The sequence below is a fragment of the Penicillium coprophilum genome, assembly GCF_028826855.1.
Source record: "Penicillium coprophilum strain IBT 35676 chromosome Unknown utg000002l_segment0_segment0, whole genome shotgun sequence".
NCBI classification, from domain to species: domain Eukaryota; kingdom Fungi; phylum Ascomycota; class Eurotiomycetes; order Eurotiales; family Aspergillaceae; genus Penicillium; species Penicillium coprophilum.
The window spans coordinates 339,187-359,352 of NW_026622721.1; the positions used below are offsets into that span (position 1 = coordinate 339,187).

The 20,166-nt window shown below is 48.8% G+C and overlaps 10 protein-coding genes across 10 annotated transcripts; 5 read left to right on the plus strand and 5 right to left on the minus strand.

The window, feature by feature from the left end:
- Positions 1–43: 43 nt before the first annotated feature.
- Positions 44–895, plus strand: N7500_001522 (CTD kinase subunit gamma; the record flags this gene model as incomplete). The annotated part of the gene is made up of 2 exons (XM_056672668.1): positions 44–259; positions 314–895. The coding sequence occupies 2 exons, from the start codon at positions 44–46 to the stop codon at positions 893–895; spliced, it is 798 nt and encodes a 265-aa protein (XP_056536187.1).
- An 859-nt stretch (positions 896–1,754) lies between these two features.
- On the plus strand, positions 1,755–2,814 carry N7500_001523 (uncharacterized protein; the record flags this gene model as incomplete). The annotated part of the gene is made up of 2 exons (XM_056672669.1): positions 1,755–2,254; positions 2,310–2,814. 2 exons carry the CDS (start codon positions 1,755–1,757, stop codon positions 2,812–2,814), a joined length of 1,005 nt encoding a protein of 334 aa, XP_056536188.1.
- A 660-nt stretch (positions 2,815–3,474) lies between these two features.
- N7500_001524 (YagE family protein) lies at positions 3,475–5,097 on the plus strand (the record flags this gene model as incomplete). The annotated part of the gene is made up of 2 exons (XM_056672670.1): positions 3,475–4,966; positions 5,021–5,097. 2 exons carry the CDS (start codon positions 3,475–3,477, stop codon positions 5,095–5,097), a joined length of 1,569 nt encoding a protein of 522 aa, XP_056536189.1.
- Positions 5,098–6,053: 956 nt separating this feature from the next.
- Positions 6,054–6,848, minus strand: N7500_001525 (uncharacterized protein; the record flags this gene model as incomplete). The annotated part of the gene is made up of 2 exons (XM_056672671.1): positions 6,054–6,362; positions 6,486–6,848. 2 exons carry the CDS (start codon positions 6,846–6,848, stop codon positions 6,054–6,056), a joined length of 672 nt encoding a protein of 223 aa, XP_056536190.1.
- A 428-nt stretch (positions 6,849–7,276) lies between these two features.
- N7500_001526 (putative mitochondrial phosphate transporter Pic2) lies at positions 7,277–8,440 on the minus strand (the record flags this gene model as incomplete). The annotated part of the gene is made up of 5 exons (XM_056672672.1): positions 7,277–7,328; positions 7,382–7,505; positions 7,581–8,231; positions 8,292–8,297; positions 8,350–8,440. 5 exons carry the CDS (start codon positions 8,438–8,440, stop codon positions 7,277–7,279), a joined length of 924 nt encoding a protein of 307 aa, XP_056536191.1.
- Positions 8,441–10,485: 2,045 nt separating this feature from the next.
- N7500_001527 (uncharacterized protein) lies at positions 10,486–11,415 on the minus strand (the record flags this gene model as incomplete). Its single annotated transcript, XM_056672673.1, has 1 exon — positions 10,486–11,415. One exon carries the CDS (start codon positions 11,413–11,415, stop codon positions 10,486–10,488), a length of 930 nt encoding a protein of 309 aa, XP_056536192.1.
- Positions 11,416–12,635: 1,220 nt separating this feature from the next.
- On the plus strand, positions 12,636–13,987 carry N7500_001528 (uncharacterized protein; the record flags this gene model as incomplete). Its single annotated transcript, XM_056672674.1, has 3 exons — positions 12,636–12,854; positions 12,906–13,492; positions 13,546–13,987. The coding sequence occupies 3 exons, from the start codon at positions 12,636–12,638 to the stop codon at positions 13,985–13,987; spliced, it is 1,248 nt and encodes a 415-aa protein (XP_056536193.1).
- A 458-nt stretch (positions 13,988–14,445) lies between these two features.
- Positions 14,446–15,091, plus strand: N7500_001529 (uncharacterized protein; the record flags this gene model as incomplete). Its single annotated transcript, XM_056672675.1, has 2 exons — positions 14,446–14,571; positions 14,693–15,091. 2 exons carry the CDS (start codon positions 14,446–14,448, stop codon positions 15,089–15,091), a joined length of 525 nt encoding a protein of 174 aa, XP_056536194.1.
- A 242-nt stretch (positions 15,092–15,333) lies between these two features.
- N7500_001530 (putative C6 transcription factor) lies at positions 15,334–17,133 on the minus strand (the record flags this gene model as incomplete). Its single annotated transcript, XM_056672676.1, has 4 exons — positions 15,334–16,143; positions 16,222–16,532; positions 16,592–16,955; positions 17,074–17,133. Coding segments are annotated over 4 exons (1,545 nt in total), but the record flags the coding sequence as incomplete, so codon positions are not given.
- An 833-nt stretch (positions 17,134–17,966) lies between these two features.
- Positions 17,967–20,125, minus strand: N7500_001531 (F-box/WD repeat-containing protein; the record flags this gene model as incomplete). Its single annotated transcript, XM_056672677.1, has 4 exons — positions 17,967–18,167; positions 18,221–18,932; positions 18,983–19,623; positions 19,679–20,125. 4 exons carry the CDS (start codon positions 20,123–20,125, stop codon positions 17,967–17,969), a joined length of 2,001 nt encoding a protein of 666 aa, XP_056536196.1.
- Between the last annotated feature and the right edge of the window lie 41 nt (positions 20,126–20,166).

The window sequence follows — 20,166 nt, forward strand, 5'->3', positions numbered from 1 at the left end:
TTTCTGTCGTTTTTAATTCTGACCGCCCTGCGGCCCACCTATCATGTCTACGACTATCGATCTTCCTACCTTTGACGAAGCCACAAAATCGGAAGATAAAATGATGATCGATCCTTTTGAGGTGCGCATGCGCTTCACTACGCAGCTGCAGCACCTCAGTGCCGCTGTTACATCGTCGCAGAAGGCCGCCCACTATGCGCTCAAGTACCGTGACCTCGATGAAGATCTTCACTCATGCATTCTGGAGCAGCTTGAACGGGTAAGAGATCCAACTTCTCTTATATTCAATACATTCTGATATTGTGTGTGGTAGAACAACATGAACAATCGCGCAAACATCATGTACTTTATTGAACACCTTTGCGAAATGGCCATCAAAGAAAGCTATCTCCCATACGTGCGCATGATGCAGCGAGACATCCTGCGTGTGGTCGACTCTGTCGTTCCTCCCGATGGCACTGGCGCAGCCAATGTCAAGCATGTACGCCACGTTCTGAACGGTCTACAGGCGAAGGAAGTCCTCAGCGCCGAAACCGTGGCCGAGATCGACGCCGCTCTAAAAGACCGCGATTCCCACCCCTCCCACTTGGATCTTGAACAGGAGGAAGGTGCCGAGGGAGGCAACAAATCAAGGTCCGAGAAGCCTCAGCTACGCCTTGACAAGAAGCAGATTGAGCAGCGCATCGAGGAGGACCGTGAGCGCAACAAGCGTCAGCGCGAGAGCATGTGGGCCATGACTGGCAACGATATCGACGAATATAATCAGATGTGGGAAGAGCTCAGCCCAACCGGAGATGATGACTTCATCAGGTCTCGTGAGGAAGCACTGGAACGCGCCGAGTGTGTCCGCAAGCACGAGGAGTTCTACAAGAACCTATACGGTATCAAGGAGTAATGATTCAGTGGGCACATTGCTTGCTATGCTTTGCATTATGATTCCCAGGATTTTAGTTACGGTCTAGGCGTTCAACTCGGGACTCTGCAGCGTTCTGGTTTTTGATGGAGTCTATACACGGCGTGGTATCACTTGCATCTGGTTTCACAACATTCAAGGGTCATGCCATATGACTGAATATTCGACATTTCCAATTTCTTGCCATATTTACTGGCATTCAATTTAGTCCCTTCAGGGTACTAATAGATTACTTATTCTGCGGGTCTTATTCCAGCAGGAATTTTGTTCGATCAGTGTATAGAATAAAAAGCATTTTGATACCATTTTTGGATATCATCACGGGCAATACATTTCAATGTTGGTTTATCCAACATACACCACCTGCAATGAATTCCAAAGATCCACTGCGCTCATCAATAAATGCCGAAATGGTGAAATTCCAACAGTAAATACACGACAAATCCAATCATGTACACTGATATATTTTTGACTCGACTCTAGTAGTTGTTTTGGCCACCAACATGTCGTTTATATATTTTTGATCTAGCAAGGTCAATTTGTTGTTTGCGCAAATACTTGGCACCAAAGGATGACCCACAAGGAATAATCTCGATATTCAATAGTAAACGAAGACGATTTAAGATTAATATCAATGAAGATAGACCCAAGTTGCCTACCCAATGGAGGTGAAGTAGTTGTAGAGGAAGTGAAACGATAGCGGAGTTGCTTATCGTCTCCGCTCTCGGGAAATCCTGAGCGCCGAGAGATTTTTTATTTTTGCTTCACCTCTTGACCAACACAGGGAACTGTTGCCCCCATTTGGGTATATTACTTTGTTTCTCGATTTTCTTGCCACTCTATGTTTGCTCACTTGGTCACTGCTGCCAAGGGTCTATTTACGCGACAGCCCGAAGAACAAGAGTTCCATTCCGCTGGCACCTCTGCCACCAATCCCAAGATGGTCACAGCTACTCGACGAGGAAACGTTGCGCCTGAAACTGCGAGCGGAAAGCGCAAGGCACAGTCAGCAAGCACCAGCAAGAATGAAGACCAGCAGACCAAGCGGAGAAGAAGAAGCGACCCGAAGGCTATTGGAACAGATCAAGATGCTACGAAACACACCCCAGCAGAGAAATCCAGCGTAGATGGAGAAAAAGCACCTGTGAACAAGAAGATTCGATTCGGTAGCGAAGAACCTGAACCAATCGAGACACAACCGGAAGAAATCTCGGAAACACCAACCCAGGATGACGACGACGAAGATGATAGTGACGATGATGCGCCAGAGACCATTGATAACTCTGCTCAGCAATTGAAAATGAAAGAGCAGGCCAAGAAGCAAGAAGCAGCGAAACAATTGTACGTATAACTTCTTACTTTTGCTGAAGTCAAATTTGACTAATGATTTTTACAGAGAAGAGCAACTGAAGAGAGAGAAGCGACGTAAACTTGATGAGCGTCGCAAGTTGCAAGCCAAATCCATTGTCAAGCCCAAGGAGGCCCCAACCGATGACATGCTTTCCGAAAGCACGGCAACTATCCAAGGCACAACTACTCAAGATGCACGACGAGCTGCTCTCCCTGCTTTGCTTCCCGATGACATCTTGAACGCCGAGTTCTCTATTCGCCCTCCTACACCCCCGGCTGAAGATCAATTCGCCATGCCGAAGAAGTCAAATAAGTTGCGATTCCTGGATAAGCAGGATAAGCTTCCCAAGGATATCAACATGGGGGATGTCTCTATTCGGGTGCTGGATGCGCCATCCTCAAAGAAGTCCTCAAAGCCCGCGTTGGCCCCCAAGATTTCCAAGGCTGGACGTAATCTCAAGAATAGCATGCTTCAGAAGACCCGTGCTACAGCCCAGGGCAATGGGCTCCGACAGAAGGCAGGCGGTCCTTCAGGATTTGTTCGCCGGTGAGATTGACCAACGCTGTACGGCCATCAAAAGCGAGTTTTGTTCAGTATCACATATCTCCAAACATAGCTGGAAATTACATCTACAACCTGCCAGTGTCAATGGGGGGAACATTCTCCCTCGCCTCGACTGATGTTCCTGTCGGGGGACTTCGATGCCCTATTGGCGCAAATCGAAAGTCGGTGTCGATTGGAAATGCAACTGACCCCGCGTCTACTGCATCCATTTTGTGATCAGTCATTGAAGTTAGGATTTTTGTCCGAGTGTTACTAGGGTTGCATGGTGTTGGGAGTAGAAACCTGGTTTGCAGTTCAACTTGGGGGAGTTATGTACATAGGATTCAGTCAATTATGTCCAATAATGTCTGGCAATAAATTCAAAAGCCCCGTCATCCTCTAAAATAATAAAATAAGCATCTAAATATCGAATGATCGAAACATTGAAATCGAACATATCAAAATATAAAAAGCGTCAAAAGTGAAAATCATACAAACGCGCCAAGGACCGGACCCGGCCAGGTTCCCAGATTATTAAGGCGGAACATGTGCGAAAGCTTTCAAGGCCAAGCTACCTCGACTTTTCTTCACCTCTTCGCCGTTTTTACCTTCAATCCCCTTCATGGCGCTTGTCGTCTAACTCTACACCTTTCATTCCTTTTTTGCCATGGCGCCTGCCGCAGAGAATTCTCCTCTGCTGCCGCAGCATCAGAACTCGGCCTCCAATACGTCACCACGGGCAAATCGGACGCCGCGGTCGGTCTCCTTCAATCCGCTCACACAAATTAGCACATATGGCAGCAATGAATCCACCTCCGATCCTACATTCCGACCCTTGCAAACAGACTCACCTCCCGTGCAGAATGTCAACGCCCAGGGAGGCCAGCCCCGTCCCGGTAGCCAGCCCATGCTCTCAGCATTGAACAGCAAGCTTCGTCGTCGCAATAGCCATGGAGCCCCCTTTAACCCCATATCGAATCCACCACATGCGGTATCCAAGATTGGACCGCAGCGAACAACCAAAAAAGCACAAAAGTTAAAGCTGCTGCCGGACCCTGTGACCGAAGAGGGAGAGGGGTCTGATGGAGATTTCCCTCGGGATGTCTATTCACAGATCACTCGTATCAAGGACCCCGCTGCACGAAGCCATGCTGCACGATTGGGTAAAGCGGACCGCGATCGTATACCCCGAGTGACAGCTTACTGCACGGCCAATTCGTATCGACTTGAGGGCGTCATCAAGTTCCTCAAGTCACGGAGCAAGACTCGTGGAGCCAACCCCAAGCTGTATGATGAATGCGTCTACTCTCCATTCGATTACCAGTACGAAGAAAAGCAGAACGCACGATTATTTCAAGATCCAAATTCCAATGGACACCATGAGAGACGACCCAGTGAAAGAAGATACTCGGATAGTGCGGTGGAGGTTGAAGACAATAAGAAGACCAGAAGAGAGGACTTGATTGACTTGCACGAGGAAGGCAGTCATTCAAATGATAACGAACAAGTCGTCAAAGACACTCCTGATATCGACACCACAATCCACACACCCGAGGTGTTCCTCTTCGATTACGGAACGGTCGTAATATGGGGGATGACGCCCGCACAAGAATCACGATTCTTGTCCGATATCTCCAAGTTCGCGACCTCCATACTTAGTCCTGATGACACGCAGGTTGAGAATTTCAATTTCTACTATGCGCGCGAGTATCAGGCCAGGATTTACAACGACTTCATCTCTCTTCGCGATCCGCGTAACAACATGGTCAAGCTGGCGATCTCTCATGCTCTGGCCCAATCGGTCAAGACCTCGCTTTTCGAAGATCTTGTGTCAGAAACAATCACAGATACCGCACCGCTACCTGCCCAGATCGCACAAACTGGTAGCGTCAATCTTACCCGCCGGCAAATCAATATGCAAATTGGAGAGCTTTTCATCCTCCGCATCAACATTCACTTGCAGGGGTCTGTGCTCGATAGCCCAGAACTGTTCTGGGCAGAACCGCAATTGGAACCTGTTTACCAGGCCGTTCGAAGCTACCTGGAGATGGACCAGCGTGTTGGTCTGCTGACGGAACGATTGGATGTCATTGCGGATCTTCTTGCAGTCCTAAAAGATCAATTGACACATCGCCATGGCGAGTATCTTGAATGGATCGGTAAGTCTCCTTTCAATTAAGATGTCTTACAACAACTCATCTAACGAATATCAGTCATTGTCTTGATCGCTGCCGAGATTCTTGTGGCTGCACTCAACATTGTTGTAGATCTCTACGCCGGAGTGGACTAGAGTTACAAAAAATGTGCTCATCAAGCAGTCCCTCGACTCGACCAACCAATTGTGCTGAAAATACTAGTCTTTCATGACATGTATTGCTGAAGTATGTCTTATGTGTCTTGTGATGCAATCATTTCTGATTCCACATCAACAAATGCAGGAGGAGCGCAAGCCTGCCGGGGACAAACACCTAATAGAACTCGCTTGATGACATCCCAACCTCATTGGGATTCGGAACTCACCTGCCGAGTCTAATACCCTTATCTGTATCATCTTTCCGACCTCGTTATGTCTTCAACTGTACATGACCGAAGACATTCATACCCAGATAGTCATATCCCATTCTTGTTTCTAATAGTTTATTGTCTTTCCTTATTGGTGTTGGAGTTGACGTGGGTTTTTTCACGGAAAAGCGGTGCTTGGGATCTGTACAGATGGTGTCAATCAAAATAAAATGCCATTGACCTCGCGGAATGACTGCAGGCACTTTCTATCAAGTTTAAGCAAGGTATTTGTAGTCTGTACGTCCTGTTCACACAAAACAGTGCCATGAGGCTGAAAATGTTATATAGAATACAAACTTACAGGACTGCACCTGTTACGATGTCACTACCTACTGCCCTTGACGAATAGTAACTACATCCATGTACAAGAGAGTCTAGATAAACGGCATCAATAAGCTACAAAGGAGGAGCCAATAACTTCAGCCATGCTTTCAGCATGTGGTTTCTCAGATAAATTCCATACCAGACATAGACGCCAGGAGACCGTAGAGTAGTGGAAAAGCCCAACCAAGGCCCACTAAATGTAACAAAAAAACATATGAGCAAAATAGCCAGCACCGCATCCGAACCTGATGCTCAAAACCCTCACACAAAATAACCCGAATAAACAGCAGAGAATCTCAGCCACGACTCTGCAGAGCCCAGAAAAGAAAGAAAAGAGAACGACTAAACACTAGCCAGTACCTAAGCCTGTTCAACCTTAGGCGCTTTAGCCTCCTCCTTATCCATATCCATCGGCGTAGTCCCAGACTCAGGACCAGGCTCAGCGGCAGCAGGAGTCTGATCAGCAGATCCACCACTACCTGTCTGCACACGGAAAGAGTGAGTAAGAGACTCTTGTGTAGGAGCTGGCGCAAGACGGGGCAGGGCTGCACCAGTGGGATCTGCAGGTTCGGGATGGCCATCATGAGCGGGCAGATCCTCATCCTGGCCATCGATACCAGCGGCGTTGGATTTGCGGGAGCGCTTAACGCGTAGGGGACGTTCCTCCGGCTACACCAAAAAAAAAAAAAAATTAGCTCGGGTTCAGCAGACAATCAAATTGAGAGAAAAGGTAGCAGAGTATAAGCAGGGCAGTAGGATTGAACAAGATGGGCAATTACGCAAATGACGTACCGTGCGCGGCTGCTCATCAGAGCTACCCTCGGTATCATCTTCCAGAAGTGCACCAACTCCACCCTGTGCACCAGTATTCATCATGGCAGCAGCGCGGGCACGTAGTTCCGGGTTTGCGGCTCCGGTCTTTGCCTCGTCGGCCATGCCGGTGACCTTTGTCAGACGCTCGAGGAGCATGCAGGTTTCCAGGCGCATTTTTTTGATGTATTGGGAGCCGCGGCGGTTGCGGGTGCGCATGATTTCATTTTCAGCTTCGACTTCTGCGAGGCGCTTCTTCAGCGCTATGCATTTGCGCTTGTAGGCGATTTCCACGCTGGGGGGATTGGCTGGTGGGATGGAGGAGGGTTGGCGGGAAGCTTCCATTTTGGTGAAGGGGGAGAATTAGGTCAATATTAGCGTGTGAGGGGACTGGATTGTGGACACGGCGAGATTTGGTTTGGAATCCTTTGTCGGAGCTCACTAGAAGCACGATGCGAAGGGGGTGATGTGAAATATAGAGGAAGAAGTAAAGGATCGGACAGGAGGCAGCGGAATGTGATATATTTAGCCTTTATTAGTCGTCGATTAGTCGTCGGTGAAGCGAGTGAGTCGATTGACTGAAATGGTGAACCTATCGCGGAAGTGCTAAACGTCGTCGGCAACAATGTGATGACCAGCAACATTATTCTGCCCCGATATCAAAGGCGGTCTACACAGTAACGTCTAACATCTTTAACAAATATTTATTCATTCAACTCCCTGCTATAAAAGATTGCTCCGGAAAAATCAAAACCCCTAAGAAACATAACTATTCAGTGACCTCCAGTGGTGGGAAGACCAAGGAACACCTTGAAAGAGTCATAACTGCAGAACGTTAGCGTCGCTGTACATGCAAATCAGGACGGAGCAACACTTACATGAGCCACTGGAAACCGGTCAAAGTGCCCAGCATCACAATACGGACAGGCAGACCATTCCATAAGCCAGAGAACCCGATGTTCCCGTAAATCCGTGACACAGCCGTCATTGCACCTTCACCGGCTACAAACGGGGTGTTAGTATGCACCAAGACTGCAGCTGAAAGAAAGAAAGAAAGAAAGAAAGAAAGAAACTCACCTTTACGATCAGCATTCAATTTGCTGACCATGACATCGGCTGGATGGCTAACAATAGCACAGAAGATTCCAGCAATATAACCACCCAAGAAGCTAACACCAGTCTGTGTCAATTGACCATATTCCTCCTTAGGTTTACCCATAGTGCGGTAGATGAGCTTGACGGTCTCCTCGAACGTGGCAAACTTTGTCATGGTATAAGGGATCTGTCGGGCCCACAGAGGGTACAATCCCTTATACAAACCACCAAAGCCCTCCTTAGCGACGATCTTGCCCCAGCCCTCGCGCATCGTGGAAGCATATGGCGGTAGCGTGGTCTGCATGCGGACCTTGATAGCCTCCATGGGACACAGTGCCATATCAGCAAAGAATTCAGCAGAAGCACTAGCACCAAGGAAGACCAAGGTGCGGTTGGATTCCGGGAACATCTGGTTTCCGTACAAGTGCTTGAAGTACTCGTACAGACCGTACTTTCCGGCACCCTGGAAGGAGTAGCCCAAGAAAGTAGGGGACCAACCGAAGAAGACGCCGCGGAGGCCTTCTTTGGAGAAAATTGTTCGCCATGCTTGGATGTTGGAAGTGTAGATCTTCGGATCAACCTGGCGACGGCATTTTACAAGGTCGAGAGGTGTGACAGCAGTGTGGGTCGGTCCTGTATGGCATCGAGTGTCAATTGTGTGAGTTGGTTATATATTGGAGAGTCGTTACATACCACAAGCTAGAGTCATATTGTTAGCGCGTGCGATGTGAGCTGGAGAGCTTGGACATACCGATGATTCCACCGAAACCACAGCTGAGGAAGTATTTGAGGGAGTTGGGCTCGATCTTCCCTAGAGGAAGTTTGCGCTCTTGTGTAGCCATTGTATCTTTGTATGTGAATGTGAATATGAAGGGAGGGAGAATAAGACCCAAAGCAAAAGTGTACCTTGGAAGAGTGGAGGAACTATGTCGTCAGTGATCGACCTCTTATCTCCGCACGTCCCGATATCTCACCTTTCTATCTTCCACTTTTTATAGATGTTTACACTGTTCAATTTGTTTACTTGAATATGATGCAGCTATGTACATTTATTATATATCTATCTATATAATCGGGGAGTAGTTGCCAAACCAGATATTCAAAAGGTTTCTAGTCCATATGACGTCAATCCGGCCCGGTGAATGAAGCCCCAAAGCCGAATTAGCCGGAGTTGCTGCATAAATACATAAATGGTATATGGCTTTAATGCAAATCAAATTACCTATCTGGGCAGAACATTTGGAGCTGGATATCGACGTCATTGTGGGAGTCGCTCAGATTGGATCAAGGGCAAGGCCTATCTAGCAACTTGATTATACAACTAGGGGTGTGCATACGTATCGATCTAGCATCCTACATTCTTCTGGATGTGCTCTAGTGATTGAGTGCGTAAGAAAACGCAAGCAAAAGGGTGAAGAAGAGTTAAAGAAGAGTCAAAGAAGGGACCTTCGCATCGAATTATGACATGTAACTCTGTCCGTATAATATAAATTGAAGGTTTCTGTAGGAGCGAAAGGCCTTCATTGGTACCACGCGAGATAGGGCTTCCTTTGGCTTCTGTAGTCAACAATCACTTGAGCCATAGACTCGACCATTCTTGTCGTGTACAATCTGTGTCTTTCCGTATCACTGTAGCTCTTTTTTGAACCAGAACGAATCATATGGGAAAGACTTTGCCGACGGTGCCTACGGCATTCTTTTCATTGGTGTATTCAATAATAAGTGTCGATTAACTACACAGGCCCAAATGATGCTCATAGCTGCCAGGTATGTGGGTGAGAAGCAACAGTCGTATTCCCACATACAAAATATTCTTTTCTCTCTATGTATTGCAATCATTGTTCCTCTCCGTCGGGTTATACGGCGCCCCGATCTCTTGTAGCAATGAATGCCAAATTTGGTTCAAATTGCGCGATCTTCCACATATATGACCGGGTTTCCGTTACTTGTATTTGAAATGAAAATGACAGTGCCTTGACCGGGGAGATTGCGGTTACCGGGGACATCGTAAGTGCGAACCGATGGTGTGTAGCCCAGTCCGCGAAAAGATTGTTGCATGATTTATGGCTTCCATAAACCGGGGACTAATAATGTGGAATATGCGCGAGAATTGCACCATATATTGACGCAATCACCACGACTGAACAAGATCCTAGATCCTTAGTGCCAATTGCGGATCTTTGTTGGAAGAAAACAAACTAAATCCCACCCATAGACACGACGACAACTCCTTTCGCCCGCTCCCGCTGCGCAAGAAGTCCAGGCGCAGGTGTGACCGACATGTTCTGGACACAGGGATTGTGAACAGAGAGATAAAGAAGGATCTATTCTTAGATCAAATGTGACAACTTTGACAGTATAGAGAAAGACAGAAAGGAAGGCAGTGTTGCCTTTCATCCCTATCCCTTACCCTTGGGCGTAGACGCCCACTTACATTAAAGGAATCCTGTTGAGGCCAGTAGAGGCTTGGTATATCACTCAAATTCCCTGACCTACCATGGGGCGATGTGGATATCGAAGTGCGATGGACTGGGCTGCATTGAACAATCATCAAGAGATTGTGGAGCTGCTGCAATCAGAGGCGAGAAGACGCCGTCTTTGATTAACAAGATGAAGGTTGGACACCCTTGAGGCGACGTTAAGTTGGTGAGACATATAGAGTATGTAGATACGGAGTATAACATGAAGAAAGCAAAGAGAAATTGAAATTAGTATTGTTGTATAGGCTTCCAGGGTGTGGTGAGAAAGACGGTAAGGCATTATCCAATGAGAGGGTTATGCCCCGCGTGGCATACTTAGTCGCTCGTAGTGAGGTCCACAGGGGACCAGCCTGTATCATTTAATCAGTCGTGGCAGAGGTCATGGATGGCCCCCCATGGCCCCGATGTCAGCAGCCTATACTATTCCATTGTACTTGCACAAATGCTTCGTCAGGCAGACTCCTCAAATTCACAAAAACCCCTACAATCAGCACCAACCTCGCCCAGAAGTACGTGATGGCAGGTACCAAAAACCAGAGGCATACCGGCCATCTTAACTTGTACCCACCTGCCGTATCCATTCCTAGGTTTTGGTATTTCTCCATACAACAGATTATCACTTCGGCACCACCATAGCCTGCAAGCAGAGCCCACATGACGCAGCAGTTAACCTGCCAAATGATAGCTTCAGCGTTGGTTGCGAAGGGAAAGTGCCAGTCGATAAAATGGATGGAGGCAAATGCCGCTGTGGCGACGCCTAGAGTAGCATGCTGGCGGAATCCGAGGATTTGTGGATCGCGGTCGTTTGGTATACGGTCCATATATTGCTTTTGTAGGCCCATGCGACAGATGAGAGAAAGGAGGCGGCCGGACCATTTATGGGATATGTAGGCTCGTGGCTCCGCTTGCTCTAGTGCAGCAACGTTGATATAGATCTCTGTGGCATTATCTATCACTGTCTCCCTAAGACTGGATGATGACCGACTCATCTTGATTATATACGGTTGCTGGACATCCATTGACTTTCGAAACCAGAATGAGAGAGTTGTGAGAGATGTTAGAGCAAGGGCAACACTGGCAAGCTCCAATGGTATCACTGGGAGGTTCTCAACCTTGCGGCAAACGAGCTTGACCAGGAACCATGTAGTTTGACAACAAGCCAAGGCCTTGGTACACCTATCAGCCTTGCTCTTATCACTGATATCTTTCTCTCTTATTTCTGGGAGCCTGATGTGTCCTGTCTCTATCAACCATGCTAGTTGCTTGGCTGATAGTGGAGCCAAGTCGCCGTTTGGGAGTTTGAGTATGATACCACCACTGTCGGCAAAAAAATGCATGAGACAGGGACCATTGGGTCTGATCAAAGCCCATCGCGCGCATCTGTGTCACGGAACGATGTGTAGAGGACCATTGGCCACAGGCAATGAGCATGGGAACTTCGGGAGCGAGGATGTCTAACAAAAGCCACCTTGCTTTCCGCCAAAATATTGTCCAGACACCATCGGTAGGTGCAGGCAAATTCAGGTGAAGCATTACCCACAGACAGAGAAAGATTGTGAAACTGCAGCTCCAAACGATGTCCAAGGTCCCGCGTCGGTTGGGGCCAGGCTGACAGCCATATGTGAGAGATAAAGACGCCATCGCCGCTGTCCATCAAAAAGCAGCAACTCGATTGTCTAGGCCGTGAGACAATATTGGTCAGATTCAGTATAAGGTCCTCGAATTTGTCAGCGGTCTTTTATGGTTGAGCGAGTCTTGCCGAAGGTGCTAAGGACTATCCCAAGGAAGACTACTCCATATAATAAGTTTCAATTCCATTGAATGACTAGCCCCAAGCCAGGATGATTCATACAAGTTGAAGTGACAAGTCACCAACCCCCATCACGTAACTAGCCAAATCATTTCCATAGGATCACAAAGCCTCCATAGATAAGTACTCCATGTACTCCGTAGGCGCTTACATGACTCAGTGTCCGATGGCTGTTACTAGAATTGGAATCCAGCACAGGCGACAAGACAGGGTTGGGATTGGTCAAATTAGGGCAGGAAGCAAGTCGAGCTTTTACAGCTAGGGGCCAAGCCAGTGGGATCTCCCACTTCGTGTTCTCCCTTTTCTGTTCCTCCACTGATAAATTTCTTCGCGGAATGAAATTCTTTGACCAAGACTGACTGGTCACATCTGGGACTGTAGAATATCCTAAGGAGTGCAGCTGATGTCGACGGTGATTGGGAAACGGATATCTAAGCTGGTCGGGAAGGCGTTTGTATTTTTTTCCCCAGCCAATCGCCCTGGACCCCATGAAACACCTACATATAGTTACATACGTAGGTAACAGATGTATAGATCGTATATCATTGTGGATGTAAAAATAAGAGGGTCTGCTCCGCCTGAACGGGTCTCGGCCCGGCCCTGGAGGGTTCTTCCCTCTCTTAATCAGCTGACACTTCGCCTAGTCCTTTCCTCTGCGATACACTCTCCGATAAAACAATCGTTGCAATCTACAAGATAGCTGGGCTCATGATTTGATCAATTCCTGAACCATTTCTTTGTCGCTCAATGCTTCTTCTTGTTATCATCGCGGTGTTGGGATATGTTGTACTCGTGGAGAAGTTGAGATTCCGACGGAGGAACTCTCTGGCCAGCAAATATTCCTATCACGATCGCCAATCCTTTGCCCGTATGAGCTTGGAGGATGCCTTCGAGATCCAGTTGCGTCTTGCTGAATTAGAGTTCCCTACCATATTCTCAATTTCCATCTTCTTTACCTTGTTCAAGGTTGGTTCCCACGCATTATCAAATATTCACTAAATAGTAACATGAAAATAGACTTATGGAATCCCGTCCATATCCAAGTTGCTGGTGGCGACAGGGGAACTCGCGAGCCCTACATTGTCATCCAAAAGAGCTGCTGACACGGGAGTCCTGATCACTGAGATTGTCCTGAACAAACCCAGATCAGGTCGAAACTTGGATGCTATCGCTCGTATGAACTGGCTGCATGACCGATATCGCAAAGCTGGGAAGATCAAAGACGAAGATATGCTCTACACGCTCAGCCTTTTCATCCTCGAGCCGGTGCGTTGGACGGAGCGGTTCGAATGGCGCGCCCTTTCGGATCTCGAGAGATGCGCTTTGGCTGTCTACTGGAAGAATCTTGGCGAAGTAATGGATATCCCGTACGACGCCTTGCCTTCAGCCAAGTCAGGTTGGCAAGATGGTCTCCACTGGCTGGACGAGCTCGAAGCCTGGAGCAAGGCATATGACGTTAAGAACACGGTTCCCGATGAGCACAATAGGACCTTGGCTTTTGCAACTCTCAAAGTAGGCTTGACTAATGTCCCTCGCATATTACACGGCATGGGTCTACAATTTGTCGCTGCTTTACTCGATCGACCTCTCAGGCGAGCTATGATGTAGGCGCCCTTCACATTTCATTACTGAGATTATATGCTGAACACGTTCACAGGTTAGAGGAGCCGGCTTGGCTGACCCAGACAGCTTTAGAAGCTGTTGTGACTGTCCGAAAGTTCTTGATCAGACACTTTTTCTTACCTCGACCTGACTTCCTTCGGTCACGGTGGTTCACGTCGGAGCCGGATCCCTCGACTGGACGTTACCATTTCATGCAGTACATTGGCCACCCGTGGTACATCAAACCTACGTTGATACAGAGGTGGGGACTCAAGTCATGGGTGTTGTGGTTCACTGGAGGCTACATACCGTCAAAATATCTACCTGAATACCGTCCCGAAGGCTACCGAATTGCAGATCTGGGTCCTGTGTCCTTGGAAGGCAAAGGTGCTGATGAGATGCGGGACGCGAAGCAGAGGGTTATGACTAGATTTCAAGGCTGTCCATTCTCATACATACAAGAGACAAAGACTCCCTACAAAACAAAGCGTCTATGACGTGGCAAGGCTACCGTCAACATAACTACATAAACTCACTCCATGTTACTTTTTAATGCCCAAGAGAAGCATCCAAGTTTCATCATACAATCTAAAGCTCGAGCCAGATTCAATTTATTGGAAACCTAGATTAAGGGCGAGACTACAGAGTATACCCCAAGTATATAATCTCCCGTTGAACCGATGTCACATTTATTTTTGACGTGTAGACGGGGGGGGCCACACGTACGAACGCCAAAAAAAAGTGTTTACTTCCGAAAGAAAGGCCTCAACTATTATTCTCCTGAAACATGCAGAAACCCATTTTGTGCATGGCTTTTCCGACGCAAATTTACAAGGCTTTGACAGTCCTTCAGGACATGGGCCAGAGAGATCGCTGAGTCCTATCTATCATCCTGCTTTCCTACAACACTCCGACTCTGACGATGACTATGACACGAATGATATTCCATACCGAAATGACGAAGAAAATGGGACTGTGCCGAAGCGTACGAAGCTTTCTGCCAGACAAGACCCCGGTCCATCAGTTCGACTCCGTACGCCCGCTGAATTCGAGGCTGCCATCCAAGCGCAATTCGAAGAAAGTAAGCGTTATACCCTTGTCTGCAGACATATTAATTCGCTGATACCATTAATCTTCAGTCTCCGTCTCGGGCTTAACGTCACTCCTCGGATCGATTGCTTCATACACAATTTGGTGGGAAGAAGCTAGGTGCCATCGGTAAGTCTGCGCAGTCCATTGAGAAGCGTCATGCGGGTGTAGCTCAGGTGAGAACTGAGCATGCAGACGAAAAGACACGCCTCAAGCGCCGCAGGTCCGAGGTTGGCCCCGCAACCCCCAGCGGGAGTGTCTCTCAGAGCGCCCCTGAGCTTAAGAATGGAGGCCTCCCATTCAGTAGCATCCGGTATACTTCTCCCCTCGAGGACCCGAGAGTGTACCATATGAAGGATAAGGCCTATACCATGGAGACATTCAATGACCTTGTAGACATTATCGCGCGGGCCAGAGAGGACCAACGCCGTATGAAGACGGCACTGATTAAGAACGGATTTTTGCCGGGATCAGACGAGGAGTCCGAGGAGGAGAATGTGTTCGTCGAGTAAACACATTTGAAGAGTAGTATTTTCATTGATTTCTAGATATCCACAGAATGACCTGAAGTCTACCCTTTCGTATTGTAGACAGTTCGGGTGCTGGTCTGGAGGCATTGTCTTCATCTAACATAGTCTTCAATGACCGAGACAGGTCCAAAGAACGTTGTATTACTTCTATCGTCTATCGTAAGTCTTGCCAGTGGTCCACCCGAGCCAATTCGTCAATTTTGCTTGTCAAGGTTGCACGCACCGCGTGGGTAGTCGCGACCATAAGTTTCGCCTTGCACCACATCTTGCTCTCTACGGATACGCTCCGCCTCCTGAGCAAGTACCAACGCCAATTTAATACCCAGCGTAGATCCGACTCGTGATAGCACAGTGCGGATCAGCTCCGCCTGCGCCGGAGTCGGCATACCAGAAGAGAGGGTGTACCAGAGAGGCCAGAGCAGACCGTAGCCCTGCGCAGCGCGCATTTGCCACGGGCTACCTGATTTATTTGGGCGGCCGAGGGAGTCGATGTCAGCCAGGGCGAAGGGGATGCTGCGGCAGATGTCTGTGGTCATTTCATGGATGATAGCTTGCAAAGCTGACTCGTCGAGAACGGACTCGGGCTCGGGTTTCAAACTGCTAGTATCCTTGGAATCGGAGAATTGCTTGTTGGCCGCTTTGATGGAGGTAAGTGTGCTGTTTAGTCTGAGGAGAAGGTGTTGTAGCATCACGCGCACGGCGCGGTAGTAGTTCCAGACTACAGCGTTGGTAATGCGGTTGTATGTCAGTAGGGGTTCGCCCTGTGCTGAATAGACGACTAACGGGAGCCACCGGTCTGGGAGGGTCTGAGTCCACTGAGAGAGTTCGATATCGCACTCGTTGCCTGCTGCGATCCATGATTCGACGGTTGCTCGGTCTGAGATTTTTGGTGATGATCTTATTTGTAGGAGTATCTGGCAAAGCTTTGATGCAGCGAGCATGAGCCGTTCGGTTGGTCTGTTGATATCTAGCATGCCGAGGACCCATTTCATGTCAAAGCGGGGCTTGTCCCCAAGTGCGAGGATTTCAACATGCTATACGACGGTCAGTCTCAGGCCAATCTTTAGTCATATATGCCAGATCCCAATGTCAAAGCCTTGCTTTCAACATACCGTGTGTGTATAAGCAAAATTAAGCATGGATCGACCACGCTGATGATACATCTGCGTGTCTCCACGAAGTTTCATCAAGAACTCAAACCCGGCCGTGTGCGAGCTGAGCAATCCATTCCGCTCACCCGAGATATCCTCATATAGCGAAAGTAGAACGACCGAAGCGAAAGTCTCATCTTTAACCGCATTATCCGGTGATGCTAGCGCCTCCTGCAATCCCCGCAAAGCCCGTCCATAGCCCTGCCGCGCCTTCTTCATGAGAGATGGTGCATTTTTAGCATTAGCAAGAGTCATCAACGCCGTGGCATCGACTGCCCATCGCAAACAAGAAGACGACGATTCGCCGCTCTGAGCAAGCTCGCGTGCATACAGCGGGGGGGCAGATATTCCAGATGCCCGCCGTCCTCGCAATCAGCTTTGATGATGTACTGATCGAAGAAGTAGCACAGTGCTCTTTGCTCCCACGTCGAGTCAGCGGGGGTGTATAGCGTCAGCGCAGCCTTGCCATGGAGTTTCTCTTGACAGCCTATTCGTGGGCGGCGAGAGACGGCTGATGTAGATGTGTCCGAGCTGCCCTGGCTGTCGGTGTTGCTGTGCGCATTAACGATGGCATTACTCTTCACCAGCCGCTCGACTTTCCTGGTCTCGTTCCTGAAGACACCATCTGGCCGGTAACCTGGACATGGTCGGCCATAGACAATGCAGTTCCGGCACTCCGGGTGGGCTTCATCGCACTTGAAGGCAGGATTTTAGCATTTGGCTTTTCAATGCAAAGCAAACTATATAGTACAGACACGATAAAATGCAATGGTGGGGTGAATCGCAAATATAATATTGAAGCTTGAGACATACCTTTATCTTCCGCTTGCGACACAGGTAACATCCAGTACTTGGTTTGCCCCCATAGACCATTGTTCACCCGCGGGCAGTCGTCCGAGGGATCTCTTAGACTTGCAGGTACTTCGACAGAAGCCGCAAAGATGGCTGCTAGCGACAGACGGGTCAGACTTGATATGGGTTCCACAAAGGTCCAGGACGGCCGTTTGTCATCGGCTATGACTGGATCAACTCGGCTGCCTAGTCGAAACAATGCATATGCACATCTTAAGGATGTGCGAAGGGCTTTTCTATAGCAAACTATTCGTGTATTTCAGCGATCAATGCTCACATTAAGTTCTGGGACGTCAAGTTTCATGTAGGACATTTCCCAGATCTCGGAACTCCGGAGTGACCCGCTTAGTCATTCTTCACATTGGTGTCCAGGTGGCCTGGCCAGGTGGGAGGCCCAGAGGACAGACAGTTGGGGAATGTAAATAGTATAGATTTCATCGGACTAGATGGTATATAAATCACATTACAAGTGTTTCCGGAAAAGGTATCATGTACTCAACCACAGAACACTCCGAAATGGCTGATATGAAATAAAAACAAGGTAAAAAAAGATCTCACAACTCCAGTATGGCATCACCAGTCAGGACAAGGACACCCAAGACACAGTAACCAAACAGATTTGCAACACCAAATACATATGCAACCGCTTGGTGCTCTAAAACATCCAGGGAGGAACGCCGGCAGCTCATTCTGAAGGTAAAGCACCCACTGTTGACAAAAACACACCGCGCTCAAAAAGATGGGGAAATAAATGTGACAAAACAAATGGATATGCGTAATCGTTAGACGGCAGGATATCAAATCAAACAGGTTGAATCGCTTCAGGTCTGATCAGACCAAGAGATGCTAAGAGATTAGGAGGAGGGCGCGTCTGGCATGAGTGCGTCGCTATCAGTGCCTGAGGGGATCGATGGAGGGGGGTCGGAGCAAAGGGTTCGACGTCGAGGCGAAACGGCCAACTCGCGGTCATCAGTAGAGCTTAAGCCTGGAGTGCTTAGAGCACTCTCAATGGCTGTATCGTCGAAGTCTTCAGGCGGTGGAGAGAAAGACCAGACCTGCGAGATGCATTAGAAACATATTTCCACAAGGACGGAACAACGCCACGTACCTCCATAACCGTGCGGCTAGATCGGCTCGCCATAATGACTGCCTTTTCGTCCTCAAAAGCAACCCTCCAAACCGCTTCAGCCGGAGTCGAAAGCTCCCGCAATAGCTGACCAGTCTGTAGGTTCCAAACCTTGACACGGCCATCGCTGCCACCACTGACGATACGGGTCTTATCAAACTGAAGACTGGTGACGCTGTTATCGTGGGCTGCAAGACGGTGGATTGGCGCCATCTTGGTCAGCGACCAGACACGAACAGAGCCGTCGGAGCCACCTGTCACCAACGTGTCGTCCCGCATTTGTAACTGACCAACCAAAGACGTATGGCCTTGTAATATGGCGTGGCACTGCCCAGAGTGTGGATCCCAGATACGGACGCTAGTATCCAAACTTCCAGTCGCGATCCGCCGGCCATCAAAGGCAATAGCGTAAATCTGACTGAAATGCCCTGAAAGAGTACGAAGACAGCGCCCTTGGGATATACTCCATATCCGCGCAGTAGTATCATAGCTGCCTGATACGACTAAATCACCATGGATGGCCAGACACCGCACGCTGGCTTGGTGTCCGACGAGAACGTTGCGACATGTACCTGTAGCCAGATCCCATATCCGAAGGGTGGTGTCTCTGGATCCTGAGATGGCTGTATTCCGATCCGACATCTTCAAACAACGAACTGTTGATGTATGGCCTCGAAGGAGATGGATCCCCGCGCTATCACGCATTAGTTTCCGTTTGTGTAAGTTGTGGGGGTTCTGTCCTACCCAGTAGCCATGTTCCATACTCGAACTTCGCGATCGCAGCCTCCGCTGACCAAAATGTCATCCCAAGGGACCATCGCCCATACCCCCATCACATGGCCTTGAAGCGTCTTCTGGTTGTCACCGTTGGTATCATAGACATGGATCCTCGCATTATCCAAAGCAACCACAATATACTTCGGGGTGAGGTGTAGACTTGTCACTACACCCTGGTCAGGAGTGATGTGGCGCTGGGTGCAGCGACCACCTTTATTCCACGCCGATTCAACCATGTATTTTTGCTTAAACTGTGAGCGGTAGGAGACAGGCCGAGTCCGACGTCTTCGGGAGAAGCTTGTCGGAGGGAGCCATTCTCCGGAGAGTGTGCGGGGAAGTTCCGGTGCGCTCTCGGTTGCCTGACCATTTGACGCGGTCAAGCGCCGCTGCAAGCCGCCGAAGATGCGTGCACCCGAAGCCGAGTCCACGGGATGGGCGTTGAAAGGGTCGACGCGGTCCCCTTCATCTTCCAACACTCGTGGCACCGAGTATGCATGTTTCTCACATAGGTTTTTCCAAGTAATATCATCGTGTAGTAATTCTTGCCAACGCCGTGATACTTGTGAAGCTCGGGCGAGAGTCTTGGGGTCGTCGATGAAGGAGAGGACCTAAGTTGACTCAGAATTAGTATTTAATAGTAAGAGACTCGACCAGGGGGCTCACTCTTAAGCATAGCTCATTAGGAAAAACCTGGAATGGGTCTTTCCTCAATCGAGGACCGACGTAACTCGAGACAAAGCTCAACTGCTGGCTGTCGCATACGTCCAGAAGACCCTCCAAGAGTTTCTGTTTTCGGGCGTTGGATAGAGTGCTGAAATGAATACGAAGGTTTAACAAAAAGCTGGCCTCTTCATCGTCGGTTGAGTGCCAAGTTGGTGGTCGCTGATGGGGGGTAGGGCTGGGCGCGGGTGTCGGGGGTGATGCGGGCGCTGAAGGAAGTAGGTTGGCGGGTAAAGGAGTAATTGTTTTCTTGGTGCTGAGTGATCTAGACGGGGTACTGGCGAAAGTACTGACAGGGTGGGACGTTTCATTATGAAGGCCCAACTGGTCAGATGTGTGCGCATTCGACCCATCTCCCATGTCGCTGAATGATGCCCGATGGGAATCCATGGCGACAGAACAGGGGGAGACCACCACAGTCGAGTATGATC